We start from the raw sequence: 27,036 nt of genomic DNA, 5'->3' as shown, positions 1-27,036 counted from the left end.
ACAGGCATGAGCCATCAGCACCTGGCAAGACTCTTGAGCTTTTTTCAAACAAGTCTTAATTTGTTAGGCCATTGTGTTAAGCCATTTTTATTCATGTTTCAGAAATCTTCAGAGTGTCTATTGAAAACTCACGCTTGTAATCTTAGCTACTCAAGAGGCTGAGATCTGAATATCATGATTTGAAGCCAACCCAAGCAGGAAACTCCACGAAACTTCTCTCTCCAGTTAACTACCAAAACACTGGAAGTGGAGCTGTGGCTTAAGTGGTAGAGTGCTAGCTTTGAGTGCAAAAGTTCAGGAACAGTTTCCAGGCCCTGAGTGCAAGCCCCAGAACACACACACACACACACACACACACACACACTCTCTCTCTCTCTCTCTCTCTCTCTCTCTCTCTCTCTCTTAATACCAGACAAGTTAAAGTAAGCTTGAATTAGAAATCAGTTTTAAATGGATACTACCATTTCTCCACTTAACTACAACTCAGATTTTGATTGCAATGTTCAGTTTATCTGTGTAAAAACTGCATGCCTTAAATACTTTAACTGTGACTGAGAAAATTTAAGTTAGAAATAATTTACGTTTTCTCTAGAAGAATGGCATCACAGTCTGAAATCCTGTATTAATGTGAATGTACAAATGGTTTGAAATGCCAGTCTTTTATAGAAGGCTTTGAATCAATTTACTAAATACTTAATGACCAAATCTAACATCTAATTATAATTTGACAAACCAGTTTTCTCTGCCTCCTTTTATTAAAGTAGATTAAAATAGGCCAATATTTATTCTCATCATTTTTTCAGCTTTAGTTATCTGTTTCAATAATATAGAAAAAAATTAGTTGGCCAGGAGGCATGGCTCAAGTGATGTAGCACTAGCCATAAGTGGAAGAATTAGTTCGGCTGTTCTGTTTAAACCCTGATTCTATAAGGTCACTGCTGCCCATTTGTGTGGTGTACTCCTGCGTTACTCTGGCTGCAGGTCATTCCTGCCAGGAAGTTGTCTCCCCAAGAAAATCATCACAGAATGGGAGAAGAGAGTGGAACAAAAATGAACAAGGCTGGAAGGTGCCTGGCCCCTTCTTCTAGAGGGCAATGCTGCCATCTAGTGGCTCTAAAGGGGAGAAAAGCACATCCTGCAGTGACAAAATCCTGAGACATGCATGAATGCCATAGACTTATTTGTACTATTAAATCTGTCATTTATAAAGCCTTGTGTGGCCACTAAACTTGTGAGGTGATATTTTTTGCCAGTCCTGGAGCTTGAATTCGGGGCCTAGGTACTGTCCCTGAGCCTCTCTGTGCTCAAGGCTAGCACTCTTAACACTTGAGCCACAGCGCCACTTCCAGCTTTTTCTATTTATGTGGTACTGAGGAATTGAACCCAGGGCTTCATGCATGCTAGGCCATATTCCCAGCTTGATCATTTCACTTTTTTTGTGGGGGGGGGGGTCCGGTCGTGGGGCCTGAACTCTGGGCCTGGGCGCTGTCCCTCAGCTCAAGGCTAGCGTTCTACCACTTGAGCCACAGCACCACTTCCAGCTTTTTTCTTTTTGCTTATGTGGGGCTGAGGAATCGAACCCAGGGCCTCATGCATGCAAGGCAAGCGCTCTACCACTGAGCCACCTTCCCAGCCCCAATCATTTCACTTTTTAAATGTGATAACCATACCTTTTGGTGGGGGTGAGGGAGAGAGGAAGTCCTAAGAGGGAGGGAGTGGCAAAGCCAGGAGCACACCTTTGCTTCCCAGCCAGTGTGCAGTGCGGTGCTGGCTTCTGCCATATCAGAAGCAGTCACATGGGGAAATACACAGGTAGAGGAACCATTTGTGACAGGTATTGATTTGGCCCGTATTTACTGAGTGCCTGCTTCTTAACAGGCAGTGTTGTAGGCACAAGGTATATTGCAGAGAACAAAGCGCTCTCTTATTTCAATGGAATGCACATGCAGGGAGGAGTTAGGAGGAAGTAGGAAAAATGGTAAAATCTGTAATGATAAATGCAAAGCTTTGCAGATTAAACATGGTGAAGGGCAGGATCGTTGTGCACTTGACCTCTGGGCAAAGATAAGAAGTTTGGGGAATATGCCATGTGCAAGGTGGTGAAGGATACTCTGGAGAGAGGACTGGCGAGCACAGAGGCCCCGAGGCAGACATGCTGGCATGCCAGAGGAGCTGCCAGGGAGCTTTGGGGCAGGAGTGCAAAAGGGAAATGAGGGAGTCACAGTGGAGAGTAGTGGCGTCTTTTAGGCACTTGCCTGGACTTTGGTTTTTACTCTAACCAATAAATGCTGAACATGGCAAGCTCAGGAAGCTGCTTAGATGTTATCCAAGTAAAAATGATGGGACCTGGGGTTGGAGAGACAGGTGGAGGTGGTCAGCAGTGACTAGCTGGCAGTTGTTGTTGGAAGGTGTAGACAGCAGCATATCATAAATGTAGGAGAGGAGACACGGCAGGATAAGCCCAAGTGTGTGTGTGTGTGTGTGTGTGTGTGTGTGTGTGTGTGTACTGGGGCTTAAAACTTAGGACCTGCCTCAGTGTGTGTGTGTGTATGTGTGTGTGTGTGTGTGTACTGGGGCTTAAAACTTATGGCCTGCCTCATTGTGTGTGTGTGTGTGTGTGTGTGTGTGTGTGTGTGTGTGTGTGTGTGTACTGGGGCTTAAAACTTAGGGCCTGCCTCAGTGTGTGTGTGTGTGTGTGTGTGTGTGTGTGTGTGTACTGGGGCTTAAAACTTAGGACCTGCCTCAGTGTGTGTGTGTGTGTGTGTGTGTACTGGGGCTTAAAACTTAGGACCTGCCTCAGTGTGTGTGTGTGTGTGTGTGTGTGTGTGTGTGTGTGTGTGTGTACTGGGGCTTAAAACTTATGGCCTGCCTCATGCTCTCACTTTGCTTTTTCATTCAAGGCTGACACTCTACCACTTGAGCCATAGCTCCTCTTGTGGTTTTTTGTTGGTTCATTGGAGGTAAGAGGTTCATAGACTTTCCTGCCCTGGCTGGCTCTGAACCTGAGCTCTTAAGCCTCCTCAGTAGGGTTATTATAGATGTGTGAGATACCAGAATTTACTGGCACAAGGATTTTGGGTTTAGAAAAAAAAAAAAAAAGGAATTGTCACTGATTGAGATGGAAAGGAGGTGGAATAGGTCTTGGGATCAGGAATGGGGTTGTTTTGGTTGTAAGTCTGAGGTGCATCCGTGGAAATGGGAATGCTCCTCATTCCTCATACAAGCCTGGAGGTAAAGGAGAGGTACGCAGAGACAATGTGAGAGCCACTGAGTTCCTGCTGGAAGACTGAGGAAATAAGCACAGAGACCAGAGGTGGCTCACCACATCTCTGGATTTCTCTCTCCTTGGTGGCTCAAAGGCAAACCAGCTAGGAGTGAATGTGAGTGGTGTGTTAAGAGGTTTGAGGAGGAAAGCCCAAGTCAGTTAGCTGGGAGTGTGCACTTGTCCCCCAGAGCGCTGAACTCCGAGCAGTCCTACGCATCACCCCTCAGGCACCAGGCCTTACACTGGAAGTGACAGAATGTGCAGTAACCAGGAGTAGTAGTGAGGGTTGTGGGTGTCGTGGGCCCCAGCAAGGGGTTTAACACCACTCCCTTATCTTTGGAAAATCTCACTTGCAGAATGGATTGCAAGTGAAGGTATGCCCGTGTTTGCTAGTGGATGGGGTCCACTAACAAGCTGCATCACCAACTACTGAAGGGTCTCCCGTGAAGGCAGCTGGTGAATGGTGCCAGGGCCTGCCAGTGAGCAGGGGACGGGGGGGGGGGGGGCCGGTGAAGTGAGCAGGGAGCAAGCTTGCCTCCTCTGTCCACTCATCTCAGGCAGCCGTCAACTCCCGGCCAGTTTCCTTTCCTCTGTCTTCAGATGACTTCTGAGCAAACCTCATTCTTTACTGCCAAAGAAATGTGGGGACAGAGGGAAGGCCAAATCCTTGGCCATTCAGTGCTTTCATTTTATGAACTGTCCTGTACACTCAAAGTTGTGTGAAGGTTTCTTGTATTGTCCTCCCAGTAGAAAGCCACACAGAAATAATGTAGCAGAACGGATTTGTCATTTTTTCCCTCAATGCTAAGGATGGAGCCCAAGGCCTTATACGTGCTGGACAGGGGCTGTACTGAGCCACACTCAGCCACACTGTCCTTCTTGACAGGCATGATGGAGGGCTGACAGCTATGCCTATGACAGCCTTTGCTCTGCTCCAGTTTTGATGGTCCAAATACCAATGAATGGGAAGACAAAGACTCTCCTTATTGGCTGTTCGTTACCTTCGTGTTTATTGTTATATAACTGCTTGGACACGCTTGTCAGCTGTTTGTAAATCCAAACACTAAGGATTAGACCACAGGTGCTACCCTTTACTGGCCTGCTTAACAGTGAGAAAGGTTTGGCCATTTCCAGACCAGTCCAGAATCTGATTATTGTAGACACTAAGGTTTTGAGTTGCCATTGCTTTCTAGAGTATTGCCATTTCCTTATTACTCTTTCAGGAGTCATACAAAGGAGTTGCCATTTAATAAAGCAGTTTATGAATACAATGTATTTTGCTCAGTGTCATCCCTGTCAACATTCTCATCTATCTCCAACCCTACCCAACCCTTTTCTTCTTGCTTTGACTGTTTGCTGTGTTTATACCTAATTCACTCTCCCCACTCATTTGTTTTGTGCGGGTTCTGAAGCTTGAACTCAGGGCCTAGGGCCTTAGCTTTTTCTCTTAAGGCTAGTGCTCTACCACTTGAGCCACAGCTCCATTTCCAGCTTTTTGGTGGTTAGTTGGAAGTAAGACTCTCATGGACATTCATTTTCATGGGCTGCTTTTGAACTATGGTCCTCAAACCTCAGCCTCCAGTAGCTGGAATTACAGGTGTGAGCCACCAGCCCTGGGCTCTCCACTCCTGTGAGCAGGCAGAGTATCAAGTTTGCTATATAGATTACTACCATTTGAGATGGCCGACTCCAATGTGAACAGCAAGAATGACAGCGTGCTTATTTTTCTTGACTTCAAATCCTGAGGGCTTGGAGACGGGGTGATGTTGGCAGATTCCAAAGATGATTTGTTTTGTGGTGCTGAGACGGAACCCAGGCAGCTAGGCAAGGCTCACTAAACTACAGCGATTTTTTTTCCAGTTGAAATTTTTTCCTAGTTGAAATTTTTTTTTGTGTGTAACTGCAAAGTTATGAATACAAACTCTTAAGAGTCTCCTAAGGTTTTTATGTAAGTAAATTTCAAGTCTGAACATTTTGAACTATTTATAATTAACAGGACACCTTCGCATAGAAGTGTCAGACAAGAAGTTAACATTTTTTTGTGGCAAGTTGGGAGCTTTGTGCAGTCACTTCCTTTTTTCTCAAGGTTGGAACTCTACCACTTGGTCCACAGCTGTTCTTCCAACATTTTGCTAGTTTATTGGAGATAAGTGGCTCATGGACTTTCCTGCCCGGGCTGGCTTCAAACCTTGATCCTCAGCCTCCTGAGTAGCTAGGATTACAGGCATGAGCCACTGGCTACACCAACGATTTTTACATAAAGATTTTAAAACCTAATTTAACTGAAAGATTTGGGTTCTTTTTTCTTTGACAGCTTCTATGTTCTGTATTTACACCAACATGAACAGAATACAACTAAACATCTTTAGTAAGTAAGCAGATTTCAATTTAGCTTTTAACATTGTGCTTCGGTTTTCTCCTAGATGTCTTCTTTGAGAAATGAGAAGCGAGGCTCGGCCTATCTCATCTCAGCCCCTGGCGGCAGTGCAGTGGAATTCGTTGGCCAGCATTCTCAGGGCACTGGAGCTTATTGCTTGGAAACCTACTTAAAAAAGAAGCGAGTGTGCTAAGCACCGCCTTCTCCTGTCACCTCCTGCGGCTCTCTGCAGCACCTCGCTGTTCATCACTGCCTTAACTTCATTCAGTCTAGCCATATCCTTTCAATACGGGTTTCTGATTTCCCAGAAGGAACTGTGTTGTGCAGCAGGTGGAATTGCCAAATGTCAAACACGCAGCAATAAGAAGAGACATCCACTGAAGATGCATTTCCACTAGAATTAGATTTGTGCTAATCCATGTGACATTCACACACAGACCACTGGAGAAACAATGTCCTAACGTTCCTTGGTTAGGACTGGGAACAATTTTGATGTCGCATACAAAAGTTTGAAGCAATAAGTGGGAAGCAGTCTTGTTTCCTTAGCCTTAGAATGAATTTCTTACAAAGCCACTGTGCATTTCAATGCACTCTCCCTAGAAGTAATCTCCTCTTTACATTTGTAGGACCTGCCTTCTCTAGAACCATCAGGGTGCAAGTACCAAATGTGGTGATGGCAACACCACCAAGATCATCTCTGTGTACGCTCCATTAGTATAGCCACACCAGCCATGCTAGGCTAGGCCCAACAACAGTGACCATGACACACTGATAAAGTTCTATGTACTACCATTTGCACCTTTTGTGGCAAATGCAAAGTATATTAGGAAAGGGAACTTCAGTGATCAAATTCAGGAGTTGGGCCAGTTTGGCCTACTACTGTGTGCTGCCTGCAAGCTAAGAATGACATTTGTATTTTTAAATGGCTGGGTGGGGAGGGGAGACTGATGACTAGAAACTTACATGAAATTCAAGTTTCAGTGTCCACAAATTTTTATTTTATTGGAACAGAGCCAAGATTATTTAAGCAAACCGAGTAGCTTTGACAGAGGACCACATAGCCTGCAAACCCTAAAATATTTACCACTTGGTCCACAGAAAGTTTACTTGACTCCTGGCCTAAAGGCACTAATTCCCTATTATTTTCATTTCACATGAAGAAAGATCTCCAACCTTTGCATGTGACATAGAACAAAGGTTTGTGTTGTCTTTCAGAGCAGACTAGTGATGGTCTACCTACTAGACAGGGCCACTTTGATCACCAAATGCCCTCATTCTACACAATGCTAACTGTCCATACTGCCCTTTCTGAAGGAGTCCTAGGGAGATATTTGTAACTATTTTGAGCTAATTAGCTATGCTTAACTCTGGTTTCTCATTCTTTGGTAATATGTTTGGGTGGAAAAATATTAGCTCTTTAATCCACTTAAAGATTTTTGTCTTAACGTGAGTTTGACAGTGCTATTTTCTGAAGATCTTGATATTAAATGCATGAAAAACCCTTTGCTATCTAGAAATTTCTAAGTTTGTTCATTATTCTGAGACTGTTACTGGTGAGAGTTTGGGATCTCAATGATCCTAGTCTTTAGAATCAGATCATTAAAATAGCTTGTCAAGTTTGGAGACTTTTTTAACTTTGATACTGATATCTCACTAAGTATGAAGTATAGGACTAGTACAAATTATATGCTTTGTAGAGAATTTTACTGGTTAATTTATTGCATAAATGAGCTTCAGTTGGAAGATGATAACTAGAAAGTTAAACTAATTTCTAGGAAGTATACTACCCATAAATAACCAGACGGGAGCCACTACACAGCAGATGGCTAGTGGTCTCTCCTTCCCTGCACTTCTTCCATTTTCCTATTGGATTTGGCCTCTTGGGCACCTGGTTACTCCTCAACTACAGTATAAACAGAGGAAAGGGAAGATGGTGAATTTTACATCACAGCTGCAAAGAGAGCAGGAAGAGGCCAAAGAATTAAAACAACAGTGTTTTGGATTATAGCACATGTGGCTTTGCCATCCATACTGGTCTTTGCCCACTATCATTGGACTTAACCTAAGTACAAATCAAGTTGTTTTAGTAACAAGGACCTTTATTAACCCCTCCCCTTTAAAAATGTATACTGTTATTTTTCTATGTAAGCAAACTGTTTGAAATGCTTTGAAAGTAAAAAGTTAATATTAAAAGGCACATGCATGTAAAGTCTTCAGTATATTTATTTGTATAAAGAGTAAACAAAGTGCATATAGATGACCACAGGTTTGACACAGAGATCTTGATGATAAAGACAACTGAACAGATTTAAATGGCAAGTTTCCTGACAGTTAAAGAAGTCCTGAACTCTTTCTTCTGGGGGCTCAAAGTAAGATACTGAACAAGTACTAGATAGCATTAACAAGTTTTTCAGACTCTTAGTCATAAAGAACTTTATGCTTCACATTGAATTAAGAGACTAAACATCTTAAATTGGGCTTTGGGGGGAGGGGGGGTATGGTGGGAGGGAGACAGGGTCTTGCTGTGTAGCCACGTAGCCCAGGCCGGCCTTGAACTCTTAATCCCTCTGCCTCCTAAGTGCTGGGATTACATGTGTTTACTGCCACACCTAACAGAGACTAATCATTTTCAATTACCCAGATCCTCCAAGCAAACTGGAAACTGTCTAGTAGATCATGAACTCCAGAGTGCCTCTGGCTAGATCTTTCAAGTTTTGCATCATGAGGTGATGGTCAAAATAGTGATCGACCTTGTAGATGGTGGTAAGTATCAAAACACTAAGACTAGTGCAACATATGTGATATATATATTCTGTTTGCCTATAATGTCCAAACCTAATGCTGGAACAGTTGTCCCAAAGTGGTAGCTAGAAACAGGTGCACACTGAAGGTTCTTGAAAGCATGTGTAGCATCCAGGTCTAGGGAAGGGGCAGGTGAAAAGCACACTGCCTAGGAAAGCACTGGCACAGGCTAGTCCTCAAGAAGTAACATGCAGAGTGCACCCCATGCTGTCCCCTGTGCAAGGCCAATTTGTTCAACAGAAGATGATGGTCAGCCAAGGGAACAAGAGCTGAGTCACTGGACAAATAGCTTGAAGTTTCAACCCTACTGGTGACAGAAGGTACTCATTTCTGAAAGGAAACAACAACATACTAACTGGTATCTAGTATTTTAAGAATATCGGTCTATCACTGATAGATACTGGATTTTGAGGGCATGTTAACGTATTGGCCAAGTCCACCATTTTTTTTTATCTAAGATAAATATGCCAGAAAATAGGTTATCTGGCAGTTGAAAAAAGCTATCATCTTAAGATGATACAATTCCTCTCATTTCACAAATACTATTTTAAGGCGATTATGATGCAAACTAGCTCCATGAAATGGTGGTACAGTCTTTCCAAAAGGAGGAGTGCTTAAGTGCTTTCTAGCATTTTGACTATCAGTATTTGTCACTAATTTGAAAGATGTCAATTTAGAGAAGTTTCATACATGCCAGGCCCATAGTAGGCTGGGCCTTTGCCTGTTGAGTGACTTTTTAGACAAAACAAACTTGCCATAAAACTTTTAAAATTGTTCAGGTATTCACTGGGAGAGGAGGACTTGGTAAACAGTGGAATTTAAAGGTTATTCATGCTTCTTAAAAGTGCTTCAAATCCTTCAATAAGGTTCTGAAAAGTTGTCCGATTGGCTGGTTGTAATTCCCAGCATTTTCTCATAAGCTGATAAACCTGTAAAAAATAAAAGTAATCAACAGTAACAAGAATGATGTCAGATTTGGTAAGTTTTAAAACATTATAAAAACATCAAGAGCAAGGAATCATTTTGGGAATGACTTCTCCTTAAAGATTAGCTCCTATAGTACAGAATAATTTAAAATGCAGAAAATGTACTTATGAACTACAATTCCTAAACATTAACATTTGAGAACCTCCTGGGCTGACTGACCATTAACCAGGCAAGTGAAAGGGGGTGGGCGAAACTGAGGCAAGATCCTATATCTCACCACAATGGCCATCTCGCTCTCGTTTATACTGTTCAATATATATTTTTCTTGCAGTGCGAAGGTTTGGACTAAGAGCCTTGGGCTTGGCTAGGCAAGCACTCTGTCACTTGAGCCACACCTATAGTGCCTATCAGTTTTTTTTAGAGTCTGAGTCAGGTCTCAAAGCTCAGCTCCCTTTAGAATTTAAGGAACTGAATAAATAGTGTAAGTTTTATTAGTAACTATCACAAATTTACACACAAAAGTGAGATGAGGCTTTGGCAAAATATTCCTTGGGTAGGCAGTGGATAAGCAGGAAAAGACTTCTTGCCTTGAACGTCATAATCCTGTGTCTCAAAGATTATTTCTCGAATGTCTTACCTGAAATTGAGCTTCAGAAAAGTAATTTAGAGGACTATTCTACTCCACCTCTCTGCCCTCCAGCCCCTGCTGCTCTGAAAGCATACCGCAAGCGGGCTGCTCCCGTGAGGAGCACCGTACCTCATCAGGACAGTTGCGTGGACACGGCAGGCGTTTCCCTTCTTTCAGTGTGTTCACAAGTCTCGTAACTGTCATCTGGCCGTGAGTTGGGCCAATCATTTTCAGGAACAACTATGTAAAATAAAACCAAACAGAATGTTTTACTTTGTAAATACCTGTATAGGTAAAATACTAAAATTAACTGGAAACAAGTAATAAAAACTCTTTTCTCCTTAATAACAAATCCAAATTTTTCAGTAGCTCTTGATTAGGCTGTAATCCTATCTTAGACTCCTCCCAACCACTTATTCCAGTCAGGAAACCTGTCCAGTCAAAATCCCTTGTTCAGGAACAAGCATGAACAAGGTCCGGTGCTGCTCCATTGAGCTCACTTAGGTGCTCTAGAAGCATCCTCTCGTCTTCTCACACAGGTGAGATCCAGGAAATCTGGGTTGTCCTACAGACCTCTGGGCTCCACGTGAAACCAAGTCTTGGGACATCTTGTTGAATAACAAAGGAAGTGACATTTTCCCCTTTCAACATAATACATAGTATGCATGATTATTAAGTTTTGTTTTTAATAAACTTACAAAGTAGAGGAATGGACATACTTTAACTGGATTTTAGATTCAGATGAAGAGACAAGACTTACGGCCATTGGGCTTGAATCTGAATCACAGTAAGTGAGCAGCTCATGCAGGGTCACTCCAAAGGACCAGACATCAGAAGCAATATAAAATTTACACTGAATTAAGCATTCTGGAGCATACCTGAAAGAAAGCAGAAGGTAAACCTTCCCTTCCGGAGAGATTCCAGCTCAAAAGCTAAGAAAAATCACCTCTTTGGCTCTTAGACTTTAATATTCAAGGAATCTGTGTATCATATATTAATCACATGTGTGTGTGCTAGTACGGTGCACACCTGAAAGAGTAATAACCTTTCAGTCTCTCAGTAGCACATATTTTCCCCCAAATAAGTAGATAACTCTGTGTTCTTTATGTGGAAGACAGGGAAACTCATGAAGGCTGGCTGCATGCTGGATTCCCACAAACTCCTGGGTCAGTGGCAATCTCATTGGCCCATCAGTGCCTACTGTCATGTTTTGATGAATGATGCCCAATTGCCCAAGCTAGGTGTTAAGACAGTCCATATCATTTCCTCCATACTTCTCGGTCGTACCTCCCACCCCATGCTGCTGCTGCCTCTTGCCTAGATTGTTGAAGGAGCTGAATCTTGCATCCCTCCATAGTGATGGTTTAAAACAAACTATCCTTCAATCTGCCAATGGCATTCCACTGCTTTTGGGATGAAGTCCTAGCTCTAAAACTCAGCTTTCTTAAGCTCTAACTCAGTTGCTGCCCTCCACCAGCCTTCTTTGTGATTGATACACACTGAGTTTCAGTTCCTGTCACTCTGTTACCCTCACATGCTACCTTCCTTCATCGCTACAAACTCCACTCTTTTAGGTCTCACCCAAACATTCCAGGTTGACTGCCTCCTACTTCATCAGTTTGGTCACCTTATCTCCAGTACCTGTCCAAAGATGGGCCTTGACACAGTGGGTTTTTTTTTTTTTTACACAAATTAAGAAAGATTCAGGCTCTGTAGTGGGGAGAGATACAATTGTGTCTGCTCAGGAGGCACTGGGACTGCTGATCCGTTTTATAGAGGGCAGAGAAGTCTACAGCTTCTTCCCAGAAGATTGTTTCAGGCTAAGAGGATGATTATAAGTGTGTGGCCTTCAAACCAGACATCTGGTGATTCATGAGATGGCCAAGACCCTCATCAAGGATTTCCCTGGCTCTGTTTATCACCATTTCCCTTCTCCCTTTTCTACCCTCCTTCTGCATGGATGTGTTTAAGAAGGCACTGGCTTTTTCCACCTGCTGACAGTTGTGTCAACTGTGGCAGATGGTTGCCCTCTCATAGGGAAGTAGAGATGCTGAGCTCGTGGTCAGACCTTTCCTGTTCTTAGAAAAATGGTGCCATCAAAGCTCAGGCATTTGTGGAGGCTGCTGTCAGGCAGACTAAATGAACTCCAACTTTAATTCAAGCCAAAGGATGAGAAAGCACCCATGAAAACAGTATAAGCCTATGAAGCACTGATGAAATCTAGCTGCTTGATTCAGTTACCAAAACACAGGACTGTCCCGGTCATCCTTGACTGTGTAGTACTCCTTATCAGTTTCAATTGCTTTGGTTAAACCAAAATCTCCAATTTTCACTTGGTGTTCACTCTCAACAAGCACGTTTCTTGCTGCTAAGTCCCGGTGAACATACTGCCGAGAACCCAAATAGTCCATCCCCTAAGAGAAGTAAAGTAGTAATAAGCACATTGTTAGTCATTTCAAGGTATATTTTATATCTGTCATTTCATAATTAAAAGAACCATTCATACATCACTAAATTTTTTGGTAAGATCAAACCTGATACAAAGATATTAACGTAATTGTATTTAAACAAATCGATTCACTTGTATGTAGAAGCTCATTCTTCACCAATTAAAAAATATGCTCATAAAATTATTCTAAAGTCTCCCACTTGTGATCTAATTTCAAATCACAATGATCCAAGGCAAACTGCCTGATTCCTGGCGTGTCTGTGTTTTACCTTACAAATCTGAACGGCATATTTCAGCTGTTGTTTGAGGTTAATTTTGTTCTTATTCTTTGGAAGATATTCCTTAAGGCTTCCCGAAGGCAGAAATTCCATAATGAGCTTGATGCCATTTCCTCCTATTTAGGAAAAACCCATCAGTAGTGGTTACCAAATCAAAGAGCACAAGAGCCAAGAGTGAGAGAAAAGACCTGACATGGTTTTGGCGTTACCCTGTGAGCCAGGCAGCTCTAACTAATGACACACCCCTCACACCAAAAGACAGCTCTTAAGTTCTTAGCTTGTAACACAACCCCAATACTTATAAACCACCAGGAAATGATAATTTTTAAAATTATAAGACATATCCTTCACTCTCAGTTAAAGGACATACATGAATAGCTTGTCCTTAGAAATAAACAAGTATTGGTAAATACTACTACCAAATACTACTTGCCACCTTGATTTAAGTAAATATAAAACAAAATGCTCTGGCTAGTACTGGGTCAGAAGCATGGGGAAGGGGCCTGGGATAGGTGTTACTTCCATATGCATCAGTGTGGATATTTGGATGGTGGAGTACTGGTCAGCTGGTGTATACGGACCACAATAGAGACACAACTGAACCATCCCTTCAGTGGGAAAGGGAGCTGAGAGTTGACTGTGTGAGGACAGTGAGAGACCTGGAAGTCTAGACAGCTCCTAGTAGCTGATGGCTCAGATGAAGCCAAGAACTGCATGCCCAGCACTGCCTCTGTGAGCTAGAGGACCAGTTAGTCTTTGAACCAGATCCCACTTTGGACAACATACCGTCTTCCGTGCAGATTCCTTTGTACTTCACAATGTTCTCGTGATAGAGGTTCCTTAGGATTTCTATTTCCTTCTTCAGATCAGCTATGTGGTTACCTCCACTCTCAGGCTTCAGGGATTTGACAGCCACCTGCTCTCCTGTATTGTCCCCCTCAGGGTCATACCTGCAGAGCTCAACCTTCCCAAAGTGGCCCTGGAAAGACATATGTATCATCAGAGAAGCCTCAGCCTAGCTAGCTAGGCACACCTAGAAAATGAACGTCTTGCTCACATGGTTGTGCCTCTGAAGGCCAGAGGCTAATAGCACTGCAGGAAGCAAGCTCTTGCCTGGAATCTATCCACCCATCACAGCCTTATTCTTCTCTTGGCCTCACTACCCTCACAAGGCAAGTAATAGGTGACCAGTTAACCCACAAGGAAGTGTAGATTACTTCTGGTCTTATAGAACTGTGGCATTCTTTGACTGCCCTGAGGCCATACTAAAGGCTCATCCAGCTCCACAGTGGAGCTGAAGAGGGCATCAGCAAAGAAATCTGCACATTCGAGCTAAGCCACTTAACAGTGAGGTGACCAAGTCACCAAATCTCAGCTGGCTTCAACATGTTTTTCTATAAAGCAGTAATAAACCCTTGATATTTTGTCAGGACTAAGGGCTATGCTTGTGAAAATGCCCTATACTGACCCAGATAGACTGTGGCGCCAAGACATGCCAATCATTGTGCTGTTATTTGAAAAATGGAAACTTGGTATCAAGATATAAATGTCTGATCATATTAGTTATTGGAAACTCCTATTTGAGGTCTAAAAAAAAAGCTCTGTAGTAAATCCAGCCCTTGTTTCAGGAGCCTCATAGGATATTTATTCTCAGAAAAGTCTTAAGACATTTTTTTCTATTGACATAATATCTATACCTAATTACTTCTGTCCCATAGGGAAAAAAAAATCAAGCCAGGTGTCAGTGGCTCATGCCTATAATACTAGCTACTCAGGAGGCTGAAATAGGAGGACCACGGTTTGAATACAGCCTGGTCAGGAAAGTCTGTGAGACTCTTATCTCCAAAAAACTACTCAGAAAAAAGCCAGAAGTGGCACTGTGGCTCAAGTGGTAGAGTGCTATCCTTGAGCACAAAGAGGCTCAGAGACAGTGCCCAGGCCCTGAGTTCAAGCCCCAGGGCAAGCAAAAAAAAAAAAAAAAAATCAAGGCTCTCTTACGGAGGCTGAACAAGGATCCTGGCTACAGATACACTGAGAATCCAGTTATACATGCAGGCAGATGTATGGTCTAGCAGGTGGGGAGGTGTTAAGTGGTGTGTAATAAGTGTTCCTTCTAAAATGCAGTAAAATTGTTCTTGTAAAGTCTGGCCCAGCATGGGAAGAAGCAGGAAACAGCTTTCTATGCAGACATAGTCTGTCAGCAGAGAATACCATTATCAGCAACAGAGAGCACAAGTGTAACTTGCCTCTCCCAAATCACGGATCCTCTTCAGGAAGCGCTTTTCAAAATGGGTGGGATCCACCTCCGTTGCTGGTTGTCTTTCTGAAACAATGTCTGGATCTAACAGAAGAAAAAAGAAAAAAAGGTAAAAAAGCAAGTGATGCCCAAAGATTGTCATTTTCAGGAAGGCTCTGCTCTTCCCCCCCCGCCCCACCCCCCCCCAATGCTCTATGGCTGTGGCTGTTCATGGTTATGATGGTATGGGTCAGTGTCTTACTCTGCTCTTCAAGCTTGTTAATGTCCCTCATGATGGCTCGGAAGAAGGGTCTCTGATTGGGGTCATAGTTCATACAGCGGGTCATAAGGTCAGCTAGTTCCTTGCAGGATGGTGTCACTGGCCTGCAACGGCTTTCATAGAATCTCTCTTTCTGTAAAGAAGAGGAACACATAAGAAACAAAGGAACCCCAAGGGCTGGGAAGGTGGCTCAGTGGTAGAGTGCTTGCCTTGCAAGCATGAGGCCCTTGGTTCAATTCCTCAGTATCACATAAGCAGAAAAATCCAGAAGTGGAGCTGTGGCTCAAGTGGTAGAGAGTTAAACTGCCTTGAGCTGAAGAGCTGAGGACAGTGCCCAGGCTCAGAGTTCAGGCCCCATAATGAAAGCAAGACAGAAAGACAGACAGACAAAGGAACCCCAAACCTTTTAGAACCAGGTCAGAACACTCAAAATACCTCATTTAATTTCCAACATCTCTGCTGAAAGGTAAGTTTTCTGTATGGGTTATAATGGCATTATTTCACTGCAGGAAATCTCTGTCCTGATACTAGAGTAGTCTAGATTCAAGAAGGATGGGCAGTATGTAGCAGTCCCAACACTGCAGTCCCATGACGTCAGACAGCCTTTCGGGAATACAGTGTGGCAACATGCATAACAATCTTCATGTTCTTCACCTGCTCTAACTCATTTAGATCCAATTTGTGAATGATTCAAAAATCAGATATACCAAGACTAATACACATAATTAGATAGAACATTGGAAATTTGAGAACATAAATGCCAAATATGTATATAATATATAACTCATACGTAGTTACATATATAACTATTATATTTACTATATTATATAGTATTTTATAATTACATATAGTTGAATAACTATGTATTACATACAATATATATTAGTATATATAATTACTATAAATTATATAGTTAAGTAATAGTTAAAAAAGACCATCAACTCAAATTTATTTTTAAAAAAATTAAGTCTTGCTCAATCTCTTATGAAAGCATTCACATTTTTTTTTTTTTTTCTTTTTTGGCAGGCCTGGGGCTTGGGCGCTGTCCCTGGGCTCCATTTGCTCAAGTCTAGCACTCTCCTACTTTGAGCTACAGCACCACTTCCCTCTTTTTCTTTCACGGGGACTTTCTGTCCAGGCTGGCAGGCTGAGATCCTCAGATCTCAGCCTCCTGAGTAGCTAGGATTATAGGAGTGAGCCCCGGCACCTGGCTTTTTATCCCATTTTTTTTTAAACTCACAGATTTTAAAATTCAGAACATATAACTATAATTAGCATGATGCCAATTTTGTTTACAAGGATAGATACAAACAGTCTGAAAGACAATATGGGAAAGTGTTAATAGTGGTCAGAGATGACAGGAAACTAAGTTACTTTTACAGGTAGCCCAGTCCCACCTCTTCCCACAGTGAGCTTCCTGGAAACTTCTAGGATGTCCATGGAAGTCTCATCTTCTTCACACCCTGGAAACAATTGCTCACCTCAATCAAGGTCTTGTCTTTCAAAGGTATCTCGCCATTGTAGCAGATTTCCCACAGTGTGGTTCCAAAGCTCCACTTGTCGGCAGCCACACTCAGGTTCTTAGAGTCTTCAACACACTCAGGAGCAATCCATGGGATTCGCTCTATGCATTCTGGAGAAAGACAACAGGCACACTTACAGATCTGCTTCTGGGATCACCCATGAAACAGGAATGCCATTCACCCAGAGTTGCAGGCAACCAAAGAAACTATTTCCATCAGGGTTCCCAGATGTAGACAGACCTGGCTATGAAGTCCTACAGAGAACCATCAATGGCAGCCTCTAGGCTTGCTCCAATGCTTTTGATAAAGCAATCTGATCACCTGCCTTCTGAAGCCCTGGCCTCACAAACACCAGAGCATCCCAGCACCTGGACACCAGGGTAGATTAGGGGAGAATGTAAACAATGGCTCACAGAATAAAGCAAGGAGAAGAGGCCAGTGTCTGCAAAGGCAGGCAGCTGTCTGTCTGTATCCTGCACATGGGAATCTTAGGTTAATTTTATATTGATTTCCAAACATGGGGGAAAGAATGGGGAAGGAATGGGGAAAATCACATATCCTTTTCCCATGGCAACTTCTGTGGCCACTGGTCTTGGCTTCTAAGACCACAGCTCACAATCTTAGCAAAGGCCGCTGCCATGCCCACTGGAAATATCCTCCACCAATACTGTGACCTCTACAGAGTAGTAACTTGGCTACCAAGGGAAGCAAAGCAAAAGAGTTGCTCCAGAGCCCAGCGTTCAGATTAAGGCCCACCTGATTTTCCAGGCCTTCTTCCACCCTTCCTGTTCTGTCCCCTTTCCTATAGCCCCCTTCACTGACCAGAAAGGCCAAGAGAAGTTCTAAACATCTCCCACTGCCACCAACTAGATGATGTCTCTGTCTTCCAAATCCCCCCACAGCATTTTTTGGGGGGAGGGGCGCTAGTCAGTCACGGGGCTTGAACACTAGGCACTATCCTAGAGCTCTTTTTGCTCAAGGCTGGTGTTCTACCACTTTGAGCCACAGTGCTACTTCTGGTGGCTAATTGGAGATGAGTTTCATGGACTTTCCTGCTGGGGCTGGTTTTGAATTACAATCCTCAGACCTCAGCTTCCTGAGTAGCTAGGATTACAGGTGAAAGCCATTAGTGTGTTTCATAGTGGGAAAACACAGAGGGGACAACAGGCTTTCATAGACACCTCTGAGTCCCCAGCCTTCTCTGATGGTGGATTTGTAAGGGGTGTGGGGGGGGGGGGGGGGTGTGTCGGAGAGAGAGTGTAAGACAGAGACAGAGAGACTGTGGAGTCATAGGATATGTGTGTGTGCACGCACGTGTGTGTGTGTGTGTGTGTGTGTGTAAGACAGACAAAGACTGGAGTCATAGGGTATGTGTGTGCGTGCGCGCGCGCGTGTGTGTGTGTATGACTGGAGTCATAGGATGTGTGTGTGTGTGTGTGTGTGTGTTTGTGTCCCTTGCTAAAGACAAGACTCTTGACAGACTCAGCAGTGTTCTCTGCCTCAGGACTACTAGCTGATGGGCACATGACAACCAGCATGCAGAAAATTAAAGGTACCATTCCCCTATCAAGGAAAAGCTGACAGGGATCTCACTTGTAAGGTTTATTTCCTTCCAAACTCAATCCATTCTGACTAAATTATTAAGCAAAATTCATTATGCTGAATTGATGAAAACTGAATACTGAAGATAGCAGAGACTGTAAGAGGCCACCAGCACCAGGCCCTGGTGTATGCTGGTCCTCCTCAAGTAGCCCACTGGGCCAGGAGGAAGAGCACAACCTGTGCAGTGTGGCTTTCTGATCTTGACTCCCAGGCCTACATTCTCCTTTACAGCCTATAACTTGACATTACACAATTCACAGTGAGGCATCACTTAATAAAGATGCCTTCCAAACTACTCATTAGCTACAGTGGAGTCCCAGGAGAAAGCAGGGGAGGACTCAACACGTATCTTTTGACCACCTCTGGAGCCTGTGGCCCCCTCGCCTGATCACGGCAACATACAACTGGGACCAGACAGAATGGGCTGGGCTGCCAGGGACTGCCCTCCCTCAGCATTGTAGCCCTGCCTGCCATACAGCAATAGCACCATATATCAGGGTGTTGACTGTCTCAAGGGAGCCCAGCCCCTTTACACTGCTGGCCAGATGCCTAAGTACACAGAGGTGATGGCTGGGGGACATACCTTGCCTGGACAGCACAGAGACAGGGATGCCAGGGTCACTGAGTTTGATGAAAGGGCCAATTTCACTGTCGATGCCCTCTCGGGCCAGAAGGAGATTTTTGGTGCACACATTTCCATGGACCAAGTCTTTATCCTCCTGCAGAATAAAAAAGGTCCATGCGTCTTCTTTTAGGTACTCCCCTCAGATCATCTCTCCCTGCTCCTGTGAAGGTGGAACTCACAGCCTGGCCCTCCTACTGATGATATGTGTGACTCATATACTTCTATACTGTCCCTCAGCCCCCGGTTCATCAGTGGAACAGGAATAACAGCAGAGCATAACGCTTAGGGATTTGTGAGGTTTTAAGCAAGCAGAATCTAAAATATAGAAACAGCCTATGGCTCTTGGTCAATCTCATGGACACTGGCAGTTTCCCTTATTTACTCAGTAAGTTCTACACCGTTCCCACTCTTACCATGCACCCCAATACAGTCAATCCTCTTTTATGACACTATACTGTTTCCCTCTAACCAGAGAACCCTAACCAGGGTTCATAAACATGCACACAGAACAGCCCTCAATTACCATTTTCACTAAGCACCAGGCACACTTGTGGTTGAACCAGAGCCCTGACACCTGAACCTCCTGGAGGTATGTTGACCAGCACCTCCTTCCCGCCATCCCCTCTGAGGACATTCTGGTTTCTAGTCAGAAACATTATGGATGTGAGAACATTCTTACCAAGTAACTCAGGGCGCTGGCCAGCTGTTTGGCAACTTTGAACTTCCATGGTGTGGTAAGGACATCACTTTTCCGGTGCATGAAGAGATCCAGGGGCCCCCCCTCCACAAATTCTTCTACCATAATATCTGCAGGCACAGAAACAATGATATCCAGACATCTGTCTGTCTGGGAGGGTCCTTTCCTTGTCCTCTTATAACAGCCCTTTTTAGTTTCACAGCCCAAAAATACTTTTCAGAGGTACAAATGGAAAAGTGCTTCAGGGTTTGACCAGCCTGGGCTCACCCCTGCAGCTCTTCTGCTTCTAATCTGAGCCTCTCTGAACTTCAGGTTCCTCATCTGTAAATATGGAGACAGCAATACCTCCACCTCCCAGAGGTCTGAGGAGAGCTAAATGTGGCAAAACATGGAAGACTTGTGAGACCAGCCTCATCACCACCCCTATTCTTAGTACATACTGTGCAGATCTCCCTTGCAGCAAGACTTGTGCATAAGCATTAAGAATGGTCCACACTACAGATTTCACAGCAAAGTTCTTGGAGGTTAAAAAATTCCTTTTCCTCCACATATGTATGGCAGGAGTTCCAAGGTCTTTTTCTAGCAGCTTCAGCTAGAAAATGATGTCAGCAGCTTGACACCAGAAAGGTTAGAACCTACACATTGTTACAAGCAGCCAATCTGCTCAACAGGCAACCCTACTGTTCAGGGTACCTCTCTCCTGCCATGCTGATTTTACTTTCTGGTAGCACAGTAAGAAACATAGAGTGACCAGAGGAAGTATTACAGAAAGTTGGGCTCTGGTGGCTTACACCAATAATCCTAGCTACTCAGGAGGCTGAGATCTGATGATTACAGTTCAAAGCCAGCCCAAGAAGGAAAATTTGTGACTCTTTTTTATTTTTTTGTTGGTCATGGGGCTTGAACTCTGGGCTTGAACGCTGTCCCTTAGCTCTTCAGCTCAAGGCGAGACTCTACCACTTGATCCACAGCACCACTTCCCATTTTCTAGTGGTTAATTGGAGATAAGAGTCTCTCAGACTTTTCTGCCCGGGCTGGCTTTGAACTGTGATCCTCAGATCTCAGCCTCCTCAGTAGCTAGGATTACAGGCATGAGCCACCGGCGCCTGGCTGGAAAATCTGTGAGACTCTTTATCTCCCATTAGCTACCAAAAAAAGCCAGAAGTTGGAGCTATGGCTCAAGTGATAGAGCATTAGCCTTGAGCAAAAAATCTCAGGGACAGTGCCCAGGCCATGAGTTCAAGCCCCAGGACCAGCATACACACACACACACACACACACACACACACACACACACACACACACACACACACACAAATGGTGTCCAGTTCCACAGACACTACTGATATATACGAAAGACATTCTGAGTAGCTCACTTTCTTCAATCACAAAAAGGATAACAAGTTTGTGCAGCATGAAGGTATTAAGGGTTTCCAACAGCACTATCCCCTTCAAGAAGGGACACTTACTTTCCACGTCTCGGACACACACACCATAGAGGTACACAATGTGTTTGTGGGAGACCTGTCTCATCATGCTGGCTGCCTCAAAGAAGGCCTATGAGAGAAGGGAGAAAGGCAGGTCAAGGGTCAGCCACCACTGCTAAGGGAACATCAATGGACCCCTTGAAAGCTTATCATTGTCATCACTCCTGGCCATGAAAATACTTCCACTGGCCTTGACTGTCCAAAGGTACAGCCACACCTTGACCTCTACACCAATGGAGATGGAATGATTTTTCCAAAAATCCGACAGGATACAGAGCAGAATTGATGAGACAAGCTGACACTTTTCCCATCAGATACTTACCCTCCCCATTCTTTACATTTTAGAAATAACAATGCTTTGTCCTATATTAGAATAAAAGGGAAGCCAAGGCAGTCTATATATTCTATTAGTCTATGGGACCCTGGGTAGTCATTTTTTGTGTTCCTCTCTGCTTTATTTCCCAAATTTTGGAATTGGAACCCCAGACTCCACTGGAAACTCTGAGAACACTTGGCTTGCCCCAGGATTTCACAAAATCCCGCATGGCCCTTTAGCAGGAGAGAGAATAATGAGGAAAGGTCGAGGACATTGAACCTAATTGCTCAATCTTCTGAAAGGCAGGTGTGATAACCACGAGGTCAAAATGAAGGCAAAGGCTCTACCCAGTCCATTGCACTCTCCTGGCTCCACAAACAGGTGAACACTTACCAGGGAAATGTCCCTGTGGCTAGGGTCTAAGACTTTGAGGATCACTTTTATTCTCTTCTCTTCAGCAGTCCCTTCATCATCCTTGTAATCCACTAGGGTCCCGGAGTAGATGTGTGTCCTGGTGCCCCTGCCAAGGTGCTCACCCTAAGGGAGGAAGCAGAAGGTGGTAACCTCTTCCTGTAACTGTGTGATGGCTGAGTCTAGGACAGAATCCTTAATGGAAGTACTGAATATGGATAGGATAGGGACCAAGGCAAACCAGTATTAACCTGTCTCTGGAAGATCAGAAAGTATATTGGCTAAACACAATTATGTCATTTCCTGGTGCCCTGGAAATAGTTCACCTCCTTCTTTCCCTTGCTTCTTATCTCAAGGACCAGCCTAAAGCCAAATCTCTATTCTGACCTACCACAAAACTTCAAAACAGTGACATCAATAGCCAGCCACCCCATTCTATCCCTGGGGCTCCACCGAAGACTTAGGGAGGACCCTGCCAGATGGCTTTTCACTCTCAGCCCAGGGGACAAAATGAAGAGATTCATAACTCTGTACTCTACTACCTGCTGGGCATTAACTTGGTGATATTCCTTCATTATGCTCAGTCTCTGCCCACTCTCTGAAAACGGGGATAATGGCACCTACTTTGCAAAGAGCTGTTTTAAAAATTGAATAAGGAAATAAATATACAGGTTCCTGATACAGACTCTGGGATGTGATATTTGATAGTAGTCCATGTGTTGGGCCCATGAGTTCTGTGTGAAAGCCTTCCAGACTAGCAGTCATTTTCTCTCACACTGGAACCATTCATTCCTCCTCTACTCCATCTTTCCAGTATATGTGCATGAGGAAACACGTGCAAAACTCTAGAAGCAGTGGTACAAATTATACTAGCATTTCCCACAAGCCCTAAGCTAAGAAGCTGGGCCCTCACATGAGAAAGGCAATAATACCCCCTAAAAGAGTGGCATGCCAGTGTTTTGCCCTGTCTCTAGGGGTTCCTAGCAAAGTTGATAAGGGAACAGGGAGGAATGTGTGGGGAAGAAAATCACAAGTAGATTCAGAAAAAAAAAAAAGAGTGGCATGAGGATTAAATGAGCCACTCAGCAGAGCCCTTAGCAAAGAACAATCTACCTCTAAGGACCCTTCCAATTTGAGCTTCAGTACTTCTGATTTTTAAATCCTTTTTTGTTACTGAGCTTTTTTTGCTCAAGGCTAGCACTCTACCACCTTGAGCCACAGTGCTACTGCCAGCTTTCTGGTAGTTAATTGGAGGTAAGAGTCTCATGGACTTTCCTGCCTGGGCTGGCTTTAAACCTCGACCCTCAGGGGCTGGGAAGGTGGCTCAGTGGTAGAGCACTTGCCTTGTAGGCATGAGGCCCTGGGTTCGATTCCTCAGCACCACATAAGCAGAAAAAAAAAGCCGGAAGTGGCATTGTGGCTCAAGTGGTAGAGCACTAGCCTTGAGCTGAAGAGCTGAGGGACAGCGCCCAGGCCCAGAGTTCAGGCCCATGACCGGACCAAAAATAAATAAATAAATAAATAAAAAATAAACCTCGATCCTCAGATCTCAGTCTTCTGAGTAGCTAGGATTACAGGTGTGAGCCACCAGTGCCTGGCTTAAATTCTTAATATATGAAAACCAAATGAGATTTGTATACTGGACACCAGTGGTTACATCTATAATCCTAGTTACTTAGGAGGCTGAAATCTGAAGATCATGATTCAATACCAGCCTAGGCAGGAATATCCATGAGACTCTTATCCCCACTTATCCAAAACAGGAAAAAAAAAAAAAAAAAGCCAGGAGTTGAGGTATAACTCAGGTGGCAGAGCACCAGCCTTGAGCAAAAAAAACACAGGGATAGCACTTAGGCCCCGAGGGGAGAGAGGAGAGAGGAGAGGAAAGAAGAGAGAGGAGAGAAGAGAGAAGAGAGAGGAGAAAGAGAAAAAGAGATGAGACAGAGAACAGAGAGGAGAGGAAGGAGACAGAGGAAAGAGAGAGGAAGAGAGGAAAGAAGAAGGGTAGAGGAAAGAGAAAGGAGAGAAATTTGTAGCTGGGCATTGTGGCTCAATCCTGTAATTCTAGCTACTTGGGAGGTAGAAACCAAGGGACTGTGGTTTAAAGCCAGCCTGGGCATAAAAATTTGTAGTATTTCATCTCAATGGCTGGTTGTAGTGGCATACATCTGTCATTCCAAGCAACACAGGGAAACACAGATTGCAGTCCAGACCTGAAACTCATCCCCAAAATAACTAAGGCAAAAAGGGGCTAGAGGAGTGGCTCAACAGGTGGAGTGCCAGCCTAGCAAGCGTAAGGCCCTGAATTCAATTCCCAATACTACCAGAAAAAACTTACATAAAATGAATGCAATATCAAGCTGTTGACCTTAGGCCCACAAAACATAATTCAAAGGCTATGATTCTAGGGCTGCATTTAAATACAGAAAATGGACTGAATGATACCTAGGAAATCAGTCTGTTCCCCACAGAAACACACGTGACTATTAATTGGGTATATTAATTTACACAAATGTTACCATTTGTCTGTCATAGCAGAATATACAGCCACACTGTCTTCTAGATTCTGGCAATGTCTTGTGACTATTAAAGCTATAGCACAAAGAAATCCATAATAATTATGGGAAGTTGTATTCCCAGAACATCCTGTGAAAGCCATGTGCTTTCAGAATCATTACTCTTCCCCAGAAAGGTGACTTTTCCAGCGATCCCACAGCAACCCACAAAGGCCTCTTGTGTCCACTCTAGCCTCTTTCCATACCACTGATGTCCAGTCCCTCAAGAAGCCATTTCTGTGATCCCCAGACTAGGTCTTTGATGTTCCTCCACCCTGCTGTACTTAACTACCTCAGGATTTGTGTCTTGAGAATTACATGCTAAAGATGAGTTTGCCTCTTCAACTAGTCTGAGGGCAACAACTGTAGCCAGTGGGTGTAAATTCTCATCACTGTTGGTAAACAGATACAGAAGGCAAGAAAGATGGTGGTTATGAGCTTACAGGCTCAGAATCAGGGAAAGAACACAGGTCCCAAGTTTCCTCTCAAGTTCTAGAGAGAAAAGAGACTGCTTGAAGTACTGCAGCTCTGGTGACTTTCAAGGACACAGCTCTGACACCATCAGAGGGATGGAGGTCAGTAATGATAGGCCTTCAGGGAAAAAAATGTGGATTCACTTCAAAGGTAACAACAAACAAACCCTATGCTTTCCTTCTCCCTTGTCCTCCCTATCAGTGAGCCCATAACTGGTCCTCCAAGGCATTACAGTCTCTTGCAGAGTCCTTGAAGATTCCTTCTCTCCAGGCTACTGACATGCTATCTACTTTGATGCCATGTCTTGCTCCTGTCCCAGGGGACTGGAAAGGGGGATAAAGAATAGAGTGGGATTGTCCCTGAGCTTCAATACCCCTAGCAAAGGCCTAAGGGAAGCTACAAGGGACACTCTGGTCTGGCTATATAGAAAAAAGCCTCCAAAGGCTGGGAAATTGGTCTCAACCACTGTGAGGATCCATTTCTCAAGGTGACTGTTCTACCATCTCCCATTCTTTGCTCCCCTAGCTCTGCTCCTTCTGGAAGTACCACCTAAGAGAGCAAGACTGAAATCTATAAAGGTTATACCACATATTGTGGGGTGGTGAGAGCATCAGGCCAGGTCTCCTTAGAAAGCTGACTCCTGCTATTCCATCAGTGCTCCCTCACAATTGACAGTCTCTCCAACACAGGTAACACTATACCTAACTAATGTACCTCCTCAAGAATGAGAAGCACTGACAATGGCCATCAGCAGCAAGGTAGGGCAGAATAGGAGGTACTAGGTGACCTGCTTGAACTAAATAAAGTCTCCTTTTCCTTCTCTCATCAAGATTTCCCCAAGTATAGACTTCATTTCATCTCAAGTCCTCAGGCTTTTCTCCTGTCAGGAGGTATAACCAAAGCTAGACCAAAGGCCTGCAACAATAACTTACTTGCACAATATCTTTCTTAAGAATCCGATCAAAACTCAGCTGGCTCATGGAGTAGACAGGCTGCCACTCCTGTGCTTTCTTTGTGGCCACCAACAGATTGGAGATTTCTGTGGAAGAGATTGAAGAAGTCTTAGTGTAGTAGTACTAAAAATTCAAGATCCCAACCAGCTAATGTGTAGATCCATAGAAGCTGCTGAACACAAATACGTGTATTTGTTGTCCCAATCATTCATCAAATACTTAACTGGAAAAGCACTTGATTCATGCTCTCCAGAAGATCACAGGACAATAACAGAGCCAAAAGGAATCAAATAATCAGACCAACAGGTGGAAAAGTACCATGTGGCTAGCTATTTATTATATAGGACAGCTTAAGGAACTGCCCTGGTAAAAGGTCAGGGAAGATTTCTCTAAGGATGTTTTAGATAAAAATGGAAACTCCAAGAGGTCAGGGACTGTTGTCTATTTTATTTCCTGTTCTACCTCTACAGATTTAGACATAATGGGCACACAAGAAATATTATATGTTTTTTGTTTTGTTTTGTGGTGTTGGCCCTTCACATGCTAGGCAAGTACTCTGCTACTGACCCATACATATCAGCCCTTAACACTATTTGTTAAATGCATGAATGAACAATTAGCAGTGATTTGTAGGAGGAAAGTCAATGAGGGAGGCACAGAAGCTTTGAGCTTAGAGAGCTATAGGAACCCTGTAAAGAAAGAAAATTCTGGATTTGTGCAAGAAGAGAGGAAAAGAGGCAACCTAGAGAGTACTGTTTAAATCTCTCTGAGCCTAGACTACCACTGGATGTATTCTCCAAACCCAGAACATGTGGGTTATGAGTGAGCCATCCTCCAAAGTCTATTCAAACGTAAGTCCAACATGTGACAAGGTTAAACACAAGCCCAACATGGACCAGGCTTGGCACAGGTGGCTAACTGGGGATTTATGGTTCTCAAAAATCACCCTTTAAGTTAGGGGCCAGTGGCTCATGCTTATACTTCTAGCTACTAAGGAGGCTGAGATCTGAATATCAGCAGTTTGAAGTCAACTTGGGCAGAAAAGTCCATGAGATTCTTATCTCCAATAAACCACAAGAAAACTGGAAGGGGCACTGTGGCTCAAGTGGTAGAGCGCTCGCTGAAGAGCTGAGGGACAGTGCCCAGGCCCA

At 43.8% G+C, this 27,036-nt stretch overlaps 2 protein-coding genes across 4 annotated transcripts in view; one reads left to right on the top strand and one right to left on the bottom strand.

The window, feature by feature from the left end:
• Positions 1–7,851, top strand: part of Raver2 (ribonucleoprotein, PTB binding 2) — a 68,954-nt gene extending 61,103 nt beyond the window's left edge. For both annotated transcript variants that reach the window (XM_042683715.1, XM_042683713.1), the window contains exon 12: positions 5,689–7,851. In XM_042683715.1, coding sequence (XP_042539649.1) covers positions 5,689–5,835 — 147 coding nt within the window. In that variant the 3' untranslated portion in view covers positions 5,836–7,851. The remainder of the gene's footprint in view (positions 1–5,688) is intronic.
• Positions 7,848–27,036, bottom strand: part of Jak1 (Janus kinase 1) — a 121,064-nt gene continuing 101,875 nt past the window's right edge. For both annotated transcript variants that reach the window (XM_042683696.1, XM_042683704.1), the window contains exons 12-25: positions 25,865–25,971; positions 21,886–22,029; positions 21,159–21,246; positions 19,672–19,799; positions 18,951–19,086; positions 16,724–16,875; positions 15,225–15,375; positions 14,973–15,067; positions 13,513–13,705; positions 12,718–12,842; positions 12,241–12,413; positions 10,760–10,877; positions 10,129–10,239; positions 7,848–9,373 (exon numbers count right to left, since the gene is read on the bottom strand). In XM_042683696.1, coding sequence (XP_042539630.1) covers positions 9,263–9,373; positions 10,129–10,239; positions 10,760–10,877; positions 12,241–12,413; positions 12,718–12,842; positions 13,513–13,705; positions 14,973–15,067; positions 15,225–15,375; positions 16,724–16,875; positions 18,951–19,086; positions 19,672–19,799; positions 21,159–21,246; positions 21,886–22,029; positions 25,865–25,971 — 1,832 coding nt within the window. In that variant the 3' untranslated portion in view covers positions 7,848–9,262. The remainder of the gene's footprint in view (positions 9,374–10,128; positions 10,240–10,759; positions 10,878–12,240; positions 12,414–12,717; positions 12,843–13,512; positions 13,706–14,972; positions 15,068–15,224; positions 15,376–16,723; positions 16,876–18,950; positions 19,087–19,671; positions 19,800–21,158; positions 21,247–21,885; positions 22,030–25,864; positions 25,972–27,036) is intronic.

This window comes from Dipodomys spectabilis, unplaced genomic scaffold (genome assembly GCF_019054845.1).
Source record: "Dipodomys spectabilis isolate Male_0828 unplaced genomic scaffold, ASM1905484v1 ptg000002l, whole genome shotgun sequence".
NCBI classification, from domain to species: Eukaryota; Metazoa; Chordata; class Mammalia; order Rodentia; family Heteromyidae; genus Dipodomys; species Dipodomys spectabilis.
Note: the sequence above shows the minus strand (reverse complement) of the source record. Positions and strands in the feature narration are given on the sequence as shown.